Below are 21,128 nucleotides of genomic sequence, written 5' to 3'. Positions count from 1 at the left end.
AGACTGATTATATTGTCATTGAGTGAGGAGTTGAGGCCCGTTAAATTAATGTTAACATATGTTTAGCGTCTCACACCATCCATTCACAAATAAACCAAATGGGCAATTTCACATGTCTAACAAAGTGGGTGTTGACTAAGCAAACATTTGTGTCTACACTTTATTTTCTGTATAGTATCAGCATGTACAACAATATCAGATGGTTTAGAATTGCTCAAACCCCCCTGCTTTGAATGTTATCAGCTGATTGAATGGATGTTATCAATTGTAATCACTACCATGGATATGAGGTGGTATGGCTCTACTCTACCTCCTAGTCATGTTATTAAGCCGCTATCATCTGTTGGTAAGCTGGATCAAAATTGTTAGGTGGTTATCCCTAGTGGCTGTAGTAACTATGAGGCGAGCAAAGGAGGAAGTCGGGTTACTGATTTAGAGATTAGAGCATCAAACTCTGGATGGATGGGTCAACAAACAAAGGTCTTACACCCAGGAGACGGGTGTTTGTGTCCCATGTGAAAAATTAAGTTGCAAAACTTAAGTCCCAAATGAAACTTAAGTTGCATTACAAACAAACCTATTTGAACCCAAACCATGATATTTTCCTAAACTTAACCGAGTAGTCTTTTTTCACCTCAAAACATTAACCACATGTTTAAAACTGCCGTTGTTTCCATGTGAATAGATGATAACAATCAATCAAAACCTACTACTACAGTCGGTGGGCAGGCTCCTTTTAACCCATATCTGATGCTGATAACTTCTCATGTTGCTCTCAATGAGGGAACATATTCCTTTTCTTTTTTATCCTTTTCCTGTTACTTCATCTCTAATAGGCAATTACCTTCAGACCCAATGCTGAGGCAATGTTATTGCACCAACCCCCAACTGATTGGTTGCCCAGCTTCCACAAGCACTTTAAGGTTAGATTTACTTGTTTAAATAATAAATTACAAGCCCATGAAAATACACTTTGTGGAAAATTGCTCTTGTTGGAGGGGCCTCTCAGTGGAGATAGAGAGGGGAACAGATCCATACACATCTCCAGAGAATAAGCTAGTTATAAGAGATAGAAACGGTAACATCATCCGTCTCTCCTCCTCGCTTTTTTTCCTCTCTTGTATGTGTGTGTCCTGAAGCTTTAGGCCATCCGACACATTTTACAGTTTTATACTACTCCTTACTATAGCTAAACCCTGACAACTCCCTACCTCCATACCTACTGTTTTAATATGCTACATTTCCATTGGAGAATGTAAAACTTAACACTGAGCATACTTTCTGGGTACTTTGAGAAGGAAGTCAGGATGACTGCGGAAATTAGCGGAAATATCCATCTCCTCCTCAAAGATTCGTTGTAGTGCAGTGCCTACTGTTGGTCCATGGATGTGTACATGTCTATGCGTGTTAGTGGTGTCTACAGCAGTGCCAATGCCCCCCACTAACACAAGCCACAACAAGCCTCCTACCAACACTCAGAGATAAATTAGGCTCCAATTACTGTGCTGTGTTTGTGAGGTAAAGGGAAAAAAGTAAATTCTGTGGAGAAAGGATGGACAGCAAAAATATATCGCTCGGCATCAAGTAAGTTTGCAGGACAAAAACTTTCATCCATTAAATCCTGAAGGTTTGTTTGCGGTAGAAGACAGGCAAGGTTAGACATACAGGTAAGGCAAGGTTATACAGGAGATACAGTATGGCCACAAAGGAAAAGTTTAAAAAGAGTCACACATCCAAAAGTAGTTATTAAAGTATCTTCCATCATAAAAGATTCTTCATTTTATCCCATAAAAGTACATAAAGATAAGGATAAAGATAATTAAAGTTGCAGTCATACTTCAAAGTAAAACAGACTGTACCTGACATAACACCCAGCTAAAATATGCGTTCATAAATTAAAAATACACAAAGAGTAACTCTTCAGTTATGTATCAAAAGCATAAAACACATTATATCTGTCTCATTATACGACCTTGTGTCATAGTCGTGGCCCCCAGAAGATTCTCTAGGGTTTCCTTATGATGTGTTTCCCCTTCACTTCTCTTTATGTTTTGTCCGTGTTGTTGTTGTGGTTGTGGTTGTGGTTGTTGTTGTTGTCTCCCTTCCTATGCTCATCATGCACACCTGTCTGCAATCAGCTCATCACCTCTGCCAGTCCCCTCACCTGCCTCTCATCAGCTGGCACTACTGTAAATCTAACCTGGCTCTTCAACCACTCTTTCGGCAGATTCAACCAGTAGTGATGCTTTCAGGCCAACTTGGTTATAGCTCTAGTGATTCATCTTCATGTTTCGTGTGTCTAACCTTTGTGTCTAACCTGTGTGTTTCTCTAGTATCCCAGGATCATCACCTGCCTGCTTGTCTTTTTGGCTAACTGCCGACAATCTCCTAGCTTTCAAGCAACCCCCCTATTCCACGCTCACGCCATTCCAATTCCTTGCAATCAGTCCCTCATCCATATCCTCTCCTACAATAAATACGCTTTTCCTAAGACCACTGCACCATCCATACACTGTCTGTTCTGTGTTTTGGTCCGGCCTGTGTTCATAAAAGCTCAAAATGCTGTCAAATATTCAACTTGTGTTTTTCATCAGTTTGAAACTTTCTATTGGACATGATGCTTTAGTTATTTAGAAAATTACTCAGTTGGAATAAAGATTCACAGCAGGCAAACTGCAGTCTGCTATCTATAAATTACTAGTTGGCACATAATGCATTTTCTGGTTTGCTTTTAAAATATGTAAATTAAATGTATCTTACACTGAAATAAAAGATAAAACCACAGAAACAAAGTCATGTAAAATTAAATGACCTGTGAACAATGTTAAACATGAGTGAGTTGGCAAAGTTGGATGTGAAATGAAAATTGCCAGTAATGAGCTAACTAAAGGCAACCAACTTTTACCTTGTCATTTGCATTTGAAAGTCATTCCACCTTAGCCAGGGATTGTGTTTGGGTGTGTATGCTAGTGTGTGGGTGTGTGTTTGCATAGGCAATGCGAGAAGGATACAGTTAACACAGTCACATACTGTGCTTTGTAGATATGTGGCACTCTCATATCTGTTTATTGATCAGAGCAGATGTGCGTCAATCAATCTTATCTTGGTTCCACACACTCTCCAGCTAACCTCCAGAGGCAGGCCAACCAATACTGCACCATACCGAGAGCCCCAAGCCACTCATATTATCATCAGACAGCTTGAGCAAATTTTCTCTTTGTATGTGTATTTGAGTGTGTGTGTGAGAAGGTGCATTAGAGGACAGACAGAAAGAGAGAGAGAAAGTGACAGCTTGAACCGAAAACCCAGATTAAGCTCGTCTTTATGTGTGCGCCATTATATATTCTTTAGAACTTAGTCTTCCACACCTCCTACTAAGGCAGAATCAAAACCTCTCACCATCTGTAAAGTATGCTGTGCAGAAGGCTGGCATCCGCTACAGATTAAGAATCAATGCTAATGTGCCTTTAAAGTACGCTGGAGGTGGATGTGATCAAGGGGAGGAATGCGACACATCATGCTCAGCAAAATGCATGAAACACAATCAATTCAATGACGCAGGAAAGCTGTGATTCAAGGTACGCTGACACCTTGTAATACGCAAGCCTAAAATAGCACAAATGCATGTCACCTGTCTTGAATGAAGTAATTTGTTCTGTCGTGAGTAGTACGACATTTTGAAAGAAAGTGAGGGTTGAAAAAGAAAGTAGGTTGCTTGCAACTAGCAGATGTCACACTCTCAAATAGCAACTATATGTCCTAGTTCTACATATTACTTACCTCGACATACGTTCCCATTGTCAGGTTCAAACCCGGCCTTGCATGTGCAGCTACCGATAGGAACCATCCACTCTCCGTCTCCATTGCAGTACAGCTTTATAGGGACATCAACTTCCTCTGAGTTGGGAATGCAGATTCCTCTAGCGATTACCAGGGAGGTGCTCTCAGCCCCTGTCATGGTCTCTGGAAAGATCGCAAAGTTCTGGACCACACTTGGGCACTTCTTATAAAATACCCTGACTGACAGCAGAGACATGCAGGCGCCATAGTCCTGAAACGCCAGGTAGAAGCCATTTTTAGACAATGGACCAAAGCTCCGCACTTCTGTGTTGACCTTCATCAGGCGTCCGCCAAAGTCCACCTGTGAGAAGCTTTCATCCGCTGCAATGGTGTCCACCTTGAGGTAAGGGGCCTCCATCCAGAAGGCGGTGCCTTTAGTAGCAATGACAGCATCAGTTTCATAGTAATAGAGATTAAACGTCTCCTTGCATGAGCCAGGGACATTGGGGATGGAGCTGCAGTCACGCACGGTGAATCGAATCTCCACATAGATGCGCTGTGCTCCACGCCGATCAATGAAGGTCGTGAGGAGCCAGTTGTTTTGACTGGGCTCAAAGACATTACACACCTGGTAGGTCCTGATTGTGTTGAGGTTTTCATCATAGCCACTCACCTCCTCCCACTACAGAAACAGAAGGAGAGAGAAGAGTGCACATAGTTGATTAGTAATCATCAGTGATAAGGCTGTGGTGCTTTCTGCTTTTTTTAATAGAGAATGCTAATATTGGCTGAGCCACAGAGAATCTGTACACATATCAGTAATCTCCCTAAGGCACTAAATTTGAGTCTACTTCCTGGATTAACAGAGAGGAATCAGCCAGTCGAGCTGTGGGGCTTATTCATCCATTGAGAATATACAAATGTCCTTAATTTTTCTGAATTATAAACAAGTGCAACAACTGCCGCCTAGTTCTTGAAATATGTTCAACTGCTGTAGTATGTGTACTGCCACTGTATAAGCACAAACCCTGTAATTACTTTGGATGCACTGTTATTTGCCATCAATGCCAAGCGTGGCTAGGCACAGAGTTGATGCATTATAAAATATGATGTGTAACAAATTCAAGATATGCACTATTGAATTACAATTAGACAGATGGGGACTACTTCATGGCAGGCAAGAGCCGCTTTGATGGAAAGGCATTTGCCTGCAGACTAAACTGAAATACACTGCCGGGCCTTTCTTGCAGGTGTGACCCAGAAAGTATGTTGGATGAACCCCTCGGGGTACTCAGTGCACAACATCATGATGAAAAAGTGTCATTACTATTTGGCTGGAATTACTGAGAATCGGGAAGAGAAATTACAGAAATAAAAAGATGCTCGCCGAGTAGCTCGCTTTCAGATGAACATGTTTTCATTACTGTACAGCTGTGCAAAAGCTGGTCAAGCTCAAATTGGTAGAGACAGATAGTCTACTTATATTCTTAAAGCGATATTTTAATTTGTAAAGCTATTTTTATGTGTGTTGTACTTTGGCAGAAAGCTGTAGAGCAGACAGGAAAAAAAACATAAAGGCTGTATGCATTACGACAGTCACATAAAAGCCACACTGACTTGAAATATATATTTTGTGTAGCAGGGAGAGTGATTTAAAACTGTTTTGAACATTTTCTTCTCAGATCACTTTCACCGTCTGTAATAAAACAAATCTTTTTACTCCTACTTGAAGCACAAAAATTTTGCTCAAGGATGCCCCCCATGATCCTGTAAGCCAGGAAGAGTTAATGAGGTTTATACTGAAGTAAGTGGGCCTCCAGTCAGTTCATGTTTCTTGTGAGCATATATCTCCTGGTGATTCCTCCTTCTTCTGACCTTTAAAGCCCCAGCTGCTCAATCAGGCCTAATGGAGAGGAGAACACATCAACTCTCCACAGACATCCCAAAAAGCCTGTCAAATGATGGAAGTGATTCAGAGATCTTGTTAGATGAGTCCAAACTATTATGGTGAGACAAGATACACAGGATAAATGCGGGCCATCAAATTTGTACATCAAGTATTTGGCCCATGGCAATACTTTTGTTTGGGCCTGGTGGGGGCAAGGAGAGGGAGGGGGGGGGGGGGGGGGGGGCATGTGGAGAAAAGTGACACTGCTGACATGATAAACGAGTTTACAGAAATCTGAGGTGCAAATTAAAGCCTTTTTTTTCCATAGCTCCCTCAGTGCCCACTTCGCTGTACTCTTCTCCCCCTCTCCTTTCTTCCCCTTCTGCACTCTTCTCTCGTCTCTGCTCTGTAATGACCATTCATCAGCATTACAGGAACCTGTCCCTTTCAGCACCGCCTGTTCATTAATACAGCCAGCCCTAGGCTCCTCTGCACCCGTCTTCTCCAGTCTAGGAGGGGGTCCTCACCGCCCCTCGTCTAGCCAAATGACCACCATCTTTCACGCCAGAGAAAGGCCCCAGGCTTCTCCGATAATGCCCTTCTGAAATCTGTCGAGAAATTCATTGACTCATAGAATAATGAACTACAAATTTTTATCATTTCCTCCTCAGTAGACATTGGGTGTCACCAATGTGTCAAAGACAAAGAAAAGTGCTACAGTTACAGTTACTTAGCAGAAATACAACTTTGCACCACAGTTTCCTCACATCCTCTCTGCGCTTTGCATTCATCAACTGTTTACATCTGTGTGTTTGTCTGTGTGCAATCAGATTGTGCTGTTTATGATTTAATGGTTTACCGACCACATATTGATTTGCTGGCTGTTGTTTTGCTGCTGAAGAGCTTGAGGCCACATGCTACATATTAGCTTCTGTAGGTCCAAAACAATTTTGATTACTCTGAGTATTAATATTGATATCAATTATTTAGCATCTTTATCATTTGGCCAGTTAGAACAACAAAGAAATACATGTGACACGTGTTTAAGAAGCAAGGACACAATCTGAGAAGCACATGCTTTGCAGTGGCATCAATACTCTTCCTAGGTTTCCTATTTCTATTTCTTTGCTCTTCCACAGACCTTTTACATCATTTAAATCAAATCTCTCTCCTGCACCACTCTGTGACATCTCTCTGACCTTGCCAGGGAAGAGAAGGCATCATCACCTATCACCTTACTGATAATGGAATTCCCTCGTCCTTGCATCCATTTCCTTTTCAAGGATTTGTATATAAAATAACACTGTTAGCCCTTCACTGTGTATATTTAGTCCATGAAATATGAACCTAAGCACAGATGTATGTTTGAGACATGTATCATTCATATCGTCACAAGGTGAACTAGGTGTGGGAGAGACTGCAGTATGATCTTTATGTTCCCAAGTCCTTTTTTCTATTACCATGTGCCCTGTGTGGCAGTCCGGTAAGAAACAACAGAGCAGTCTCTTGGAGAGTCTTTATGCCTCTCTATAAAGTCAGTTCTTTACTAATTAGTTTTACTGTACACATTTCTTCATCACTATGAATCTTTATTTTACCATTACAATTCTCACTGAATACAAACTTTCTTGCTGATGAGACACCAGACAAATATTGAGAGCCTCTTTACACGACTCTCATTTTTATGCCAACTAAATGTACCCATTGGCTCCAGTCTAATAGCTTTGCTTTTGCCAGTAATATAGGAGACACTCTTCCCTACCCCTGATTGTCAAGTGTTGCCATTGTATGTGTCATTATGTCTGCTCTGTTTTATGGGCAGTAGCAAGGCGATGGAGGAGCTATGGATTCACAGAACGCTTAATGGTTGTGTTAATGACCAGTCACAGATAACTGAGCTGGAGAAGAGAGGGCAGTGGAAAGAAAGAGACAGGGTGATGGATAAAATACAAATATAGAGTGGAGAGGAATCAAGAGTGTGGGGGTGGGGTTGGGTGTTTATATATTCAGGCTGATGTTCCCCTTCCCACAGCCTCAGTTCGCTGCCATCTCGCCGTCGATACTCTGCCCTCATAAAAGCCATTCATCACATTGATCTCCTGCCATTACCTTCAAAGGCTAAAATAACACAGAGCAGCTCAGATGGTCACAGTCTTCCTCTAGAGGACCGCTGCATGCTGGGGACAAACAGAGCTCCAATCACAGAGCTGAGAGTAACCTATCAGAACAGGGATGTAACACCTGTGGACAATCATAGCAGAAATGGACTGGACTAATGAGTCATTTACAAAAGGGACAGGGCAGGAGCTACCGCATACATGCTGCAAGATTCCAGCCAGGCTTGATACACATATAACAAAAGCTATGGAGAAAATGACTTATCTGAGAATAGTACAAAACATCATATAGCCTGTTTCCTCCATGTTTAAAAAAAAAAAAAACAGGGATTTTTCAGAAATCAAGGAACCTTTTAAGGAGCTCAGGAATTTTACTTGCTTTTCAACTAGGCTTTCTATGACAGACTGTGTATCACAGTGATTGGGCATTTATAAGATTTAAGAAAAAATGCCAAAGCGAGCCTTAAATTTATTCCTGAATGTCAATTAAGTTATACTCATTATTGTCTAACAGGCTTCTTTTTTTTATTCGGGGGGCAAGTGAACATGACATCCAGGCAAATATAATATGACTTGTACTTGCCCTATAGGCATGTGCTTTTGAATCCTTAGTGTCAACCCCTGCTTTAAAGAATTAAGATTGAGCGGAATAATTATAAACAACGCCAGTCTCCCTTCTCTAGCAGAACTGTGAATTTCAGAACGTTTGGCTGAATATCATTGTACCATCGAGTCTGTAGAGGGGAGAGGTCAAAGCCACTGCCCCTCAAAAGGTCTCTGAACGCCAAAAGGTCTCTGAACACTCTTCCTGAATGCACCACACATTGCTACCTGTTCTGTGGGAAACACTGGATCTTAATGTAGTTATTGGGCCATACTGCCTGTCCATCAAACGTCCCTGCCCTGGAGGGTTTTACTTTCTATATGGCAAGTACCTCTCATGGCAAATTTTACAGAGTTGCTGGGTGGACAAACACAAAGCCTCAAAGCTGCTAAAACTTGTTTACTCACTCTACTAGTCACTCACAGAGATATCAGCAGTGGGTGCCAGTAGTATTAATGTTTCAAATCTGTTACACACTAAAGTAAGAAATAACCAGACCATCACTATTTGGGAGATGCACTCTGACTCTGCAGGTCTCCTTTCCACTATACATTTAAATGGTCTGTACTTGAAATACTGAAAAAAACATCGGCTGAGTTTGCCTCCGCATGGCTCTCTAGAATACCAATGTTTTTTCACGGCTATCAAAACAACAGGGAAACTCGGATTACAACACAAACCTAGAGGATGAGTTACTTGATTATCTGCTCAGGACACCAATGATCTCTACATAGTAAATATTCGCTTACTGCTATATTAATGTTCTGGATGTTGAGAACAGCTCCTATAAAGACACATAGCAGTATAAAACAAAGAACGATGCTGACTCTATGTTGTTGTTTTGTAACATGAAAAGAATGTGTCTCGTGATAAGCTGTGTTCAAGGTTCCGAAACGTATATAAGAGAGTGCAAAAAGGATCTCTATTTCCAGGTTTAGTTCCCGTGTTTTTTTTCTGGAGCTCCATTTTTCCAGGGATTATTTGGTGGAAGAAGCCACAAAATGAAATCCAGTAATAAAAGTAAGAGCAATGTGCCTTCTGCCCGTACTGTAACTCTACCCTCAATTGAACAAACCAGCCAAAACACTTGGCAGCAATAGGTCTGGTTGTGGCACGGCCTTGCTACACATAAAGACGGCTCTTGACTACTTTAAGCTCATAATTCAACAGCAGTCAATTCACACAAGATGGAGACGTGAATAGAGAAGCATCCATTGGCTAATCTTTAACCTCTAGTCTGCTGTCTAAATCTCAGTGGAGTCACACTCACTCACTGCTTTTCAAATCCATCCGCACCATTTAATACAGTGACATGCTCAGACATACTGAACACAGATGGATGATGAGCAGCTCAGAGCATTTCCACATTAAAATCTCCTTAGCCTAGAAAGGTCTACAAAATGCCATTGCAAATAACAGATGAGCGCCTGGCAACTGTTTCTTGAACGGCCATCAAAACTCCCATTATTCAGTCTGACGATTGGCTTTTATAGCAGGACCAGAGGCAAGATTTGTATTAAATAGTAGACAGCAATGACCAAATGTAAGCGCTCCGCAGCCACTTTGTTCCCCTTGACTTTTTCCCAGACTACGCTCTGCTAATGCAGTTTACAACTGCTTTTCTGTGCCGTTTTCAGTTAAAGCACTCAACCATGAGCTTATCCTTCAAAGCGACAGTCGGTAGTCGGAGGTTGCTTCATACTTGTATGGGATCCCCAAATGATTATAGGATTCTAGATTGTGTTTATATGGTCTTTCTGTCAACAGTATGGCTAGGAAGTTGGGTTTACATCTGTAACCTCAAGAGAAATGGCTGGCACATTTGTGAGCATTTTCTGCCCAAGACTTGTTCATCTATCAAGGTAGGACTAAACATGTGGGCGGAGGCAAGCAGGAGATTGCTTTTCATACTACAGGCTTGGGATGGACATTTCAATAATGAGCCCATTCGTTATTCATGACAACACAACATTGTACTGAGGCAGGGAAAGTATACCTTAATAGAATCATTTTTTAATAATTAGGCATGAATAAATCAGCATTTAGAGAGCTGGCTTTTAATAAAACAGAGAAGGATGCACAAGCAGGTGAAATTCGCATTGACATATTTGTAAAGGCCAAGGTCCCAGAAAGACAGTGTATAACAGCTGTACATGAAAAGCTGAGATATGGATTGAACTCTTTATGCCCTTGAAATTCTCGAAATTCTCTGAATTAATGAGGATATTTGCATGTCAACCTTTGGGTCTGCTCTGTCAAGTCAAAAGAATGGACATGTCTTACGGCTGGATGGCTTTTGTAACGTTCACTGCCGCTACAGCCACTAACAAGCTTTGAGATACATACTCATAGTCCCATACATTCAGCTACGCCCCGCCCTCCACACATGCGCGTACACGCACACACACACAAGCACGCACGCACGCACGCACGCACGCACGCACGCACGCACGCACGCACGCACGCACGCACGCACGCACGGACAAAGTCAAGCTACAGCCTCTAAAATATGCAGTGGCATGATTGCTATTATCATTTCTGATCAGCTGTGTTATTGAATAAGGGCTGCTGTCAGGCCAGTTGCATGGGAATGATTATTTTTCAGGGCATCTGTGGCCTAGTTCCGCCTGGCTGAATGTGATGGATGGGGAGGAAATGGTGATGTCTGAAACACTCCCAGTCCTGCCAGATCCCAGCCACTCTATAATTACAGTCACACAGTTTGACTGAGCCCACATAGAACTCTGTCAGTCTGTGTATGAATGAGACACATTGAAGATCTGCTTCTTGACCACTCCCATGCCCACAATCAATACGTTTATTAAACTGAGGTGTTAAGTAAGTTCATGTTGATGTCGCTGAGCAGAAACAGAAACTATCCAGGTATTTTTTATTGAGTTTTGATGGTACTGTTGGCTTTCATACCATGCTGTACCATACCATACCATACCATGCTATTATATGAATGCATGTTTATGGCGTGTCTGAAATGTGCTTTGTTGTCACATAATCTGCAGTTTGGTCTACATGCTGCCAAATGTCTTTGATATGTTTTTTTTCTTAGATCCCATAAAAGACGCACATAACGTGGCATCACGCTGCGCCATTCAAGTGAACATTCCACCCAGGGGACTCTCTCCCACTCCTCCATTCAACTTTGTAATATCATTATTAACATTTGTATTTTGGTTGCTTTGAAGTGGTAGCCAATCTGCTGGGTTGAAGATGCTTTTAGATTGAACTGTTAACAAAACCCTCCAAGATATTGTAGGAGTTACTACTGCAAGCAGGCTTAAAATAATTACAAATTATTATTATTTTCACGTTACTAATACACAAAACTAATTTAAATGTTAACTGGAGACAATTTGACCTCATCATTAGTACAGAAAATTTCAAATATGAAGATTTCATTATCAAGTTCAATACACAGAGATGTATTTGTAACCGTTTTGAAACAGAGAACTGTTTCCTGAAGACTTTTATCTTAAGATGCACCTGGTAACACCCACTCAGGTACCTTCAGAGAAACCATGCTGCTGCCAGTGCCTCAGCAGGGCTTTCAGTTTGCGGAAGCAACATTACATGGAGTCACCCTGACTAAAAGGCTAAAGTCTTGTGTTGTGTTGAAATCTGACAGCCTCTGCAACCTTATGAGTATATTGTGAAGGATGACAAGAAATATGACTAAATGATTCACCATGACCTTGTGTATATATTGAAATTTAAGATGTGTCCTGATGCACCTGGAGGTATATAAAGAGAAGCAAATGAAAAAACTAAAAGTGGAAGAAGAAGGGCAAGAGAGTTAGATATTCGCCAATGAAGGAGGCAAAAAGTATGAAGTGATAAGGCAGTTCCCTTATACGCATTCAAAGTGGCGCTGCTGAATGATTATCGTCGCTGCTATATAAAATTCTCCCAAAACACAATAAACTCACTATCTCTCTACTTTAAACAGCTAGAGTCGGGGAGGAGCAAGGGTTATCGATTAAACACCTGCAGACAGTGTTTAGCGGTCTGTTTTTGGTTGTTTGATAGTGCAAATGGCAGTGATGAAAACGCGGAGACGACGAGGAACAAGGCAGCTTTTGTATAGAATTTTACCAACAATACGGACATCAATACATTTTATAAAGGTCTAAGATTACTTCTCAAAAATGTCTTAATTTACCCAATTTGGCTTGTTTTAAAGTTTTGAGAAAAAATCATGGATACAATTAAGGCTTTTATTCCTAAAATTATCATCAGATCAGACGCTCCCCATTTCAGTGACCTACGCTAGAAAGACAGGAGAGAAGAAGAAGAAAGGCAAGACGTCCTGAAGCATTTTATATGACATAATTATATACATACAACTGTGTGCAAATGTGTCTAAAGCCCTTTTCATGTCAGTGGATTGGCTAAATAGCTTCCTGTGGCATAAAATAAAATTCACACACTTCAGCACCGATGCTGGAAAAAATCCTGGGGGAAATACTAAAGGGAGTGAAAGAAATGCAGAGAAGGAGTGAAAGAGTAAAAGCTGTCGCTCAGGTTCCCTGGCCCCCTATGGCCCAAGGCAAGGCCATTTAGGGACAAACCACAAAGAACATGTCAGCAGGGGACAGAAGAATGGCAAGGTATCAAGGCTCTGGGGCACAAAGGGGCCCCTGCTTGTCTATGTGTGCATGTGTGTGTGTGTATAAAAATCCTGCAAAGCATACCACCTGACAGCCTTATCCTTCAGACACAAAGACTGAGTGAGGGAGCGAAGGTGTTGGTTAGGTAAAGATCTGCAAAAAGGGAGTTTGAGCTTTGAGGCAGACAACCCGGAGTAAAGAAAAGCAGGGAAAAAAAGACACGAAAACAGTCAGTGTGGGTAGAGAAACGGAGGAGAAGAATGGGAGGATTTACTGCTATTTCTGCTAGCTCTGTAGGACTGCTGAACTAGCAGGTACTGGGGTAGAAGCACAATCACTCCCACACACAAAAGTCAGCCTCCAGCCACTCCATCTCACTCCTCCAAATTCATACCAAATTGAGAATGGACTAATTTCTCCTTTCTTTTTTTGCCCTACTTCTATCACTTTGTTCTTTTATTTATTCTTTGACAAAAAAAATGTCCTTGGCTCCTAATACATCCAAGAGAATTCTTACATGTGAAATATAGAGGGGAAATTCACAGGAAGGAATCAATAATTGAGGTAGCCACATGTTATTTCATTTCAAAGAGGCAAATAAAAAATGGAGAAAAAGAAGGAAAAAGAAATAACGTCAGGAAAAGTTGGGGCACAATTTAAAACCAGCCTTATTTAGCTTGTAACTATATTCTGTTTGTGATGCACACATACTGTCTGTAACTATGTATGCTAATTCCTTTGTTTTGGTCGTGTCTCCCTTGTGAATTATTTGAGATGTAAATTAAACATTAAAAGAACGCTTTAGAGCTAAAAATGCGATATGGGAGTGGTTCTACAAGAAACACAAGACAAAATGACAAAGACACGAACACACAGACAAAAAGCCATCGAGATTCGTTGTCTTACGATTGTGGCCGTCATGCTGAGCAGAGATGTCTGTGTCTCAGCTCAGAGCAAATTCAGCTGTCTGACTACACACCTAATACTCACTAAATAATCATGGAGGCGATATCAAACAGGTCTACCTGTGTGTGTTTGCACGGATGGGCACATACATTTAATGTCAATTTTATCAAAAACTCACTCCTTAAGGATTATAAGGATGTGCATGAATGTGTGCATCTGTGCATGTGCTCATATCTGGCTAAATTCTTATACACATGTGCGGTTTGTGTTTGTGTGTTTATGTGTGTGTGTGTGTGTGTGCTTGTGTGTACGTTTAATAAAGGCACTTGGTTGCTGAAGTGCAGCCAGCATGACACGTTTTTTCCTCTCATTCCATTTCAACTTGAGCTCTGCAGGTTCAGAGTTCCCCTCCATCCCTCTTTCTCTCTCACTTCTCATCCATTTCTCTCTGACTCTTATTATCTACGTTGAAGCAGCCTCTTTCTCCTTGAGCCACTGCCTGTCTGTCTGTCGGGATATGAATAATTGAGGTATATTGAGTCTGGTCAGCAGATGGTGAGATGGCTGCTGTGGATCTATCTATGCTCTTTAGGAATCGCTGAGTGTATGCTGACACCTGTCCAGTTAAGGCCCACAGGAGCTTTGCTTAAAGCACAGACTGGGCACACCCTAAAAAGGCTCTCCAGCAGCACCTGCTCTTGTGCACTCTCACATATGCAGATGCAGATATGCAACAGCACACTCAGGCACTCACTCAGAAAAAATCCCTGACCACACGTGGAAATGCAAGGGAGTGTAAATACAAACAAATATGTCAGGGTAGGATCCATTCCGTCTCCCTCCCTTTTTAAGCACCAGCTACAACCAAAGGGCAGAGGGATTTCTTCAAAATATCCTCCTTATCTTCATGCATCCCTCTCCCTCCCCACACATTTTTCCTCTCCGCTGTGTCCCCCAGCATTTATCCTCCACACCTCTCTCTCTGCTCACTTGGCCCACTCTTTATCCCTCTCCTCCCCAAGCTGCTTATAACCACACCAACCTGCCCTGTTTTAACATGCTTGACAGCACCCACAGCCTCTGTCAGTGTAGCCACCGCCACCTCACTGACCCCTTAACCCCCCCCCCCCAACACCCCTCCTTCCCTAAGGCTGTCACCTTAAAGCCTGTCTGTGACCTCCCAAAGTCACGAGTTAACCCAAGCTCTCTTCCACACGCACACTCACAGCTGAATGTTGCAGTTTAGAGGGCTGCTTTTTCTTTTTTTAGTCCCGTTCACCAATCCAGCAGCCACCAGAAAAAAACGCTGGCATTGGCACAGATATATTGAATCTCAGCCTTTCTGCACCGCTGAATCCATCACCTAATCATCACATACCGACATTTTTTGGTGCCCAACGTTCGAAGTTTTAAATACACTGTGAATTCAAACAATAACTATTAACACTTTTTAGGTTTGGGCATCATGGTTACGAGTTAGCTTTTTTGGGGGGGGGATCATAGTTGTGTCTGTTATGTAAAAGTTTCACTTTCACATGGGACAGGCACCAACCCCAGTCTCCAAGGTGAAAGTCCACTGTGTGTATGAACCAACCAGCCACCCTAACCTCCTCACTAAGCGCAGAAACACATAATGCCAAAAAAAAAATATTCTTGCGACCAGCCTGCATTTACACACAATTGATCTCTTACCCTATCTCGCTCTAGTTTCTACTAATCTCCCCCTTTTCTTATACTACAATCCTTTTCAGCTCCTCAGACATCACTTCTACATTTCTTGTCCCAGCTCCTCTCAACCCTCACTCTCGGCCCCTTCCTCTCTCCCTCACCCCTTGCTTCCCTTGTCTCATCAGTCCCTTCTCAAATTAAAGCATTTCTGTTCTCACTCCCCTTTTATTCAAATCATTCAAGAAAGAATTGTTTTACCATTTCTATCAGCTTAGACACATCTAAAAATCCCCCATACGTTATTAACAGTTAAACATCACAGGTACATCAATAAGAAGATGTTTTCAGAAACCAAGTTACTGTTAAAAGCTGAAAATAATCGCAGTAGTTATAAGTGCAAGTAAATCTACATCAGCGAGGCCAGTGTGTGTGTGTGTGTGTGCGTGTGCGTGTGCGTGTGCGTGTGCGTGTGCGTGTGTGTGTGCGTGTGCGTGTGTGCATCACTGTCTTTAATGTCTGCTCTGTAACATCACCAAAAGGGCAAGGTCAGGGGGAATTTGCCTTTCTGGGACTCCATATTTTATTCATCATAGTGTATGTGTTTGAGAGAAAGACAGTGGCCCTCATTTATCAAACGAACGTACGGCAGAAAAACGTGTGTACGACCATTTCCTGGCAAACTTCGGCATTTATCAATTTGGACGTGAGCGGGAGCTACCATCAAATCTCACGTCAGGTCTGAGACCGTGTACGCAAATTTGAGCCTGTGTATTTGCGGTGCAGCACAACAAAACCTGGCCTGGGGGGGCACACGCGATTCTTTTATATTTCAAAACAGCTCGGTGACAAAGGTTATCCTCTAACGGAATACCTAATAACCCCGCTGGCAAACCCCGCTACAGCGCAAGAGCGCCGGTGTTGTGCCGTATTCAGCACCCCTGCTGTGAAATGCACCCCCTGGCATTATAGGTGATATTCTGGACCAGAAGGCTGTTGTTTCCACCTAAATGAGTAGTTTATATACAGGTAACCCAATTTAAAGCACACACATTTGAACCTATTAATTGCAAGAAAAACTGGGATTATATTTAGGAAACGCTAAGTCAAATACATTCAACTTGCTCAAGAGATCCATTTAATTCATTTTGTAATTATGGCAGCTGTATATTTCCACAGAACATACAAAAAGGTGTTGTTTTGTGTTCGCTATTATGGGCCCCTTTAATTCCACTCTTAAGACTGACAAAAAGCACATCTTTATTTTGCTCCATGTCGGATGTCAGGATGCCGATCTCTGTGTCGGAAAAGTTGTTTGACCGCAGTGGGCGAGGCCATCGAACCAGGAATATTTAAGGCCGTAACATGTTAATGACGATCGAATTCAGCCGCTGCATTTATCAAGGCCCACTCATTCATACGCTGAGATTGGTCCGATACAAATGTTTCATAAATCACACGTGGGTCCTGTCATACGACCAATTCTGCGCTCAGATCTGCGCCCGTTTTCACGCAAGATTGATAAATGAGGCCCAGTGTGCGTAAGAGAGAGGACTGACTCATAAGGATGGAGGTAAGACAGAAACAAGGAAAAAGAGACATGGATGAAAATGTCCAAAGACTGAAAAAAGGAATATATACAACTGAAATGCATATAGAAAAAAATCTGGGGCGAGAATGTACACCATGAAGGAATATTGTAATTATTTTTCCTTCTGAGCACTTCTTCTTTATAGAAGATGCTAACATAACAAATGTGTCTTTGCATGCTGCTACTCTATTATACATTCACATGTTCAACCCTGATATGTCCTCGTGTTTACATCACTGGAACTAATGACACTGCTTCTGTAATCCTTCAAAATTAACCCTTTAGATCAGACAGACACACACTCAGACACACATACACACTTCTTATGAACTCCTGAAGGAGAAGTTACTAGAGAAAATTAATGAGATGTATCGAATAGCACTGGGACGACAGTAAGTGTGTGTTTGTGTGTGTGTGTGTGTTTGTGTGTGTGTGTGTGTGTGTGTGTGTGTGTGTGTGTGTGTGTCTGTGTGTGTGTGTGTCTATGTGTGTGTGTGTGTGTGTGCTTGCCTTTTCTTTTGTTGTGTATGTTAGAGAGGCAATTATCAAGTTCACAAAGCGCAGCAAATTGACCACTTAGCCACTACCTATACAAAGAAATATACAGGTATATTCCTATTGAAATATGTGATGCTTTGGCTATGACTTGTACCTGATAAAAATATGTTCATTCTATGAGATAGGGTACACTCATATGGAATATATATGCCAAATATATCTGTTTTTTTTATTGGATACTTGGTTTCCTAATCAACTGCATGGTACACAAATATTTGAAAATGATTAGATATTGACCAGGTTTGACATGATTAGATGTTTAACTCTCACTCAACAGAAAAACAGAAAAAATCACGTTGCACCGTTCACACACCAGCAAGGTCAAGTCAGCCGTGTAGCACGGTAAGTCCTTCCTGTGAGCAGTATGAGTGTATTCTTCCTAGCAGGTCTCTTGCTGCCTGAACCTTTACACCAGGAGTAGCTTAAAAACTATGCTCAACACAGATAAGAGGCTCTGTGTGCCTGAAGGCTTGCTGAACTGAACAGGCTTCGATGGAAATAGCACTGTTGATGTCTCTACACAGTATGTCTTTCCTCTTCACAGGAGGAAAAAGATGTGACAGTGTGAGACTGATTCATGAAAAAAAAACTAAACAAAAAAAACGTTTATATCCATTGCATTATATGCAGGGTACAAACTACATGGGGAGCCAGGGGGGCTTGGCTGTTCTTATGTACTCCCCTGAAAACATATTTCTGGGTGGGTCTCTAAAATATTGACAATATGCTACTTTTGTTTTTTGTATCTTCATCATTGTGGATCATGTGTAAAATAGGCAGTTATTATATATGACTGATGTTGCAATTATTGTGCTCATCTATTAGCGATAAGGTAGCTAATTGTTGTGGATGAGGACTCAAGGCCTTGTAGGCATCTTAGAGTGCACTGTGTTTTATTTTCCATATATTTATGTGTTTATAGGCTGTTTTGATATTTGAACTATCCCTGCCTTATTTGTGCCAATAAACTATCAAAAAGTAGTACATCACTCTGCAGAGTATATTGTGCCCTCCCTTAGTTGGCTGTATTGCAGCCCATCACACTTCTCATGTGGTCATTTACTGTTTATGATTTATCAGATGTGCTCATATAAAGCAAGTAGGCCTACATGCTGGCAGAGCCATGCTTTTTGAGGCCTCAGCAAGCCATGGGATGGTTTGCACACTGATGATGTGTCAGTGATTATCAAACTGATCCTTTGAATCAAAAAAACATAATTTTGTTTTGTTTGTGAGGACAGTCAAGAGCATTGTCCATCCATCCATCTTCAACCACTTGTCCCTATCGGGGTCGCCGGGGGGGCTGGCCCTGATCCCAGCTGACATCCTTGGACAGGACGCCAGTCAATCACAGGGCACATAGCGACAGACAACCACCCACACTCACATTCACACCTACGGGCAATTTAGAGTCATCAATTAACCTAACACGTGTATGTCTTTGACTGTGGGAGGAAGCCGGAGATCGGGAGAACATGCAAACTCCACACAGAAGGGCCCCAGCCAGGACTTGAACCAGGAACCCTCTTGCTGTGAGGCGACAGTGCTAACCACCACACCACTGTGCTGCCTTCAAGAGCATTGCAATTTACAACCTGGAGGGTCTAGGTTGTTTTAGTTAGTAGTCCTTTTGGAGAGACAAAAAAGTGGACTGCCAGAACCAAAGCTCTGATAAAGAGCAATAAAAGCTCCCTTTACACATGTGTAGAATGCCTCATAAAGAACCAAAGACCCAGAAAATGCTGGAAACAGTCATTGTCTGTCCTGGATGGCTCCTGCCAAATTCATGCTATCAGTGTTGGTCTACGGAGCTTTTCATCAAATTATTGAATTACAGCACAAGGAACAAAGCCTTTAAATTATATTTAAGTCCATCGGTGTATTAGGGCAATCATACTTCTAATACTGTGATTCTTTCAGAAAATAGAACGCAATTTACATTCTGATGACTTGGCACTTTCTTCCATTTCTACTCCTTTCATGTACACGAAACTACCACAAAGTTGAAAATAATTCCCCTAAAATCTGAAAAAGCCCTGAGCATTTCCGTCCTCTTAGCTCCTCCTCCCCCGTTTCATCCTAATATCTCCACTTCCCTGCATAAATGTATCATTACAGTATCATTATGTATATGGTATCCCCCAGCCTCAATTTACAGGGACTTAGGTACTGTGTTCTGAGGCTTACGTGTACCCATTATGTCATTAAGTCATTATGAGCTGGGACAGAGAGAAAATAATAGTCATAATAGGAGTGACATTGGGCACTGCTTAAGTCTATTCTCCCATCCTGCCAGCCCTCTTGTCTATTGATCTGTCTGGCTATTCTGTATGTGCTCTGTTCCATGTCACGTACAGAATCTTTCTCCCAACAGAAAGGGTTTGAACATAAACTTCTGAAACCATAAACTTTTACCCAGCATGCATTTGTGTTGGCAATGACCGACTCACCCCAGAATTAGGATATGCTGTCCAGCCCAGTTCAGCTGTGGCCACTCGAGTGTCCATCACGGTCTCTGCAGCGGAAAAAAAAGAAAAAGAGGAAGAGAGAGAGGACAGTGGTTAGCTTCGGAAAAGCTATTTTTTGAGTATCATTCCACAGAATTGAACTGCATTCAAGCCCCAGCGATCACTTGACACTATCATTGATGAACAGAGAGGACATGAATCATTCACAGCATTTCATCCATCTCTGCTAGACTTCCGTTAAGACAAGAGACATGGAAACAAAGCTTTAGCATTTTTGCTGGAAGGAATGTCTGAGAACCACTGTCATGTTGTTTAATGCTAAGCTTTGTACTGTGTTCTCTCTGTGTGAGCATGGAACTACAGTATGTGCATCATGTCTCTGTTCGTGTGCATGCATGGATTTGCAAGATATGTGGACAAATGAGTGGATATTTTTATTTGTCTGTGTGCACATGAGAAACACTGCATGGGTTTGCATGTGGCTGTGCGAGTGCTTAACTTTGTCACGCTGGTAACCCAAAGAGAGCAGCTTCACAAATGCAGATGGAGCCATCCAGGCGAGGCCATGGCAGTTTTATGCCCTAAAATCTAGTTTGGCAGAGGTCCCAAGTCCTCTTTTGTGTCAGTTCTTCTCTAACCCCAGTTACGACATACATACATTTCCGAAGCATGTAGAACTTTAATGATAAGGATGTCTTGTGTTTCTCTGCGATTTTCTGAGCATTGGCACTCTCAAGATGCACCTTAAAGTGCTATACAGTGCACTGGTTGCAAACAATAATGATAAAAAAGTAAAAAGTTATAACCTCAGAAAAAAGAAGATTTGTCATGGGGGAACAGTTTAGAGGATATTTGAATTTATCTATCTCACTTTGGACTTGTATTACACAAGGTGTCCTATCTGTTCCCATATCTATGAAATATAAGAC

The 21,128-nt window shown here is 41.8% G+C and overlaps 1 protein-coding gene across 1 annotated transcript in view; it reads right to left on the bottom strand.

Moving 5' to 3' along the window:
• The window catches only part of LOC310957681 (ephrin type-B receptor 1-B), a 154,129-nt gene that overhangs the window by 85,527 nt on the left and 47,474 nt on the right, over window positions 1-21,128 (bottom strand). Inside the window, exons 2-3 of the mRNA XM_083928366.1 lie at window positions 20,182-20,246; window positions 3,781-4,462 (exon numbers count right to left, since the gene is read on the bottom strand). Of these exons, the coding sequence (XP_083784492.1) occupies window positions 3,781-4,462; window positions 20,182-20,246 (747 nt within the window). The remainder of the gene's footprint in view (window positions 1-3,780; window positions 4,463-20,181; window positions 20,247-21,128) is intronic.

This window comes from Echiichthys vipera (assembly GCF_963691815.1).
Source record: "Echiichthys vipera genome assembly, chromosome: 15".
NCBI lineage: Eukaryota > Metazoa > Chordata > Actinopteri > Perciformes > Trachinidae > Echiichthys > Echiichthys vipera.
Note: the sequence above shows the minus strand (reverse complement) of the source record. Positions and strands in the feature narration are given on the sequence as shown.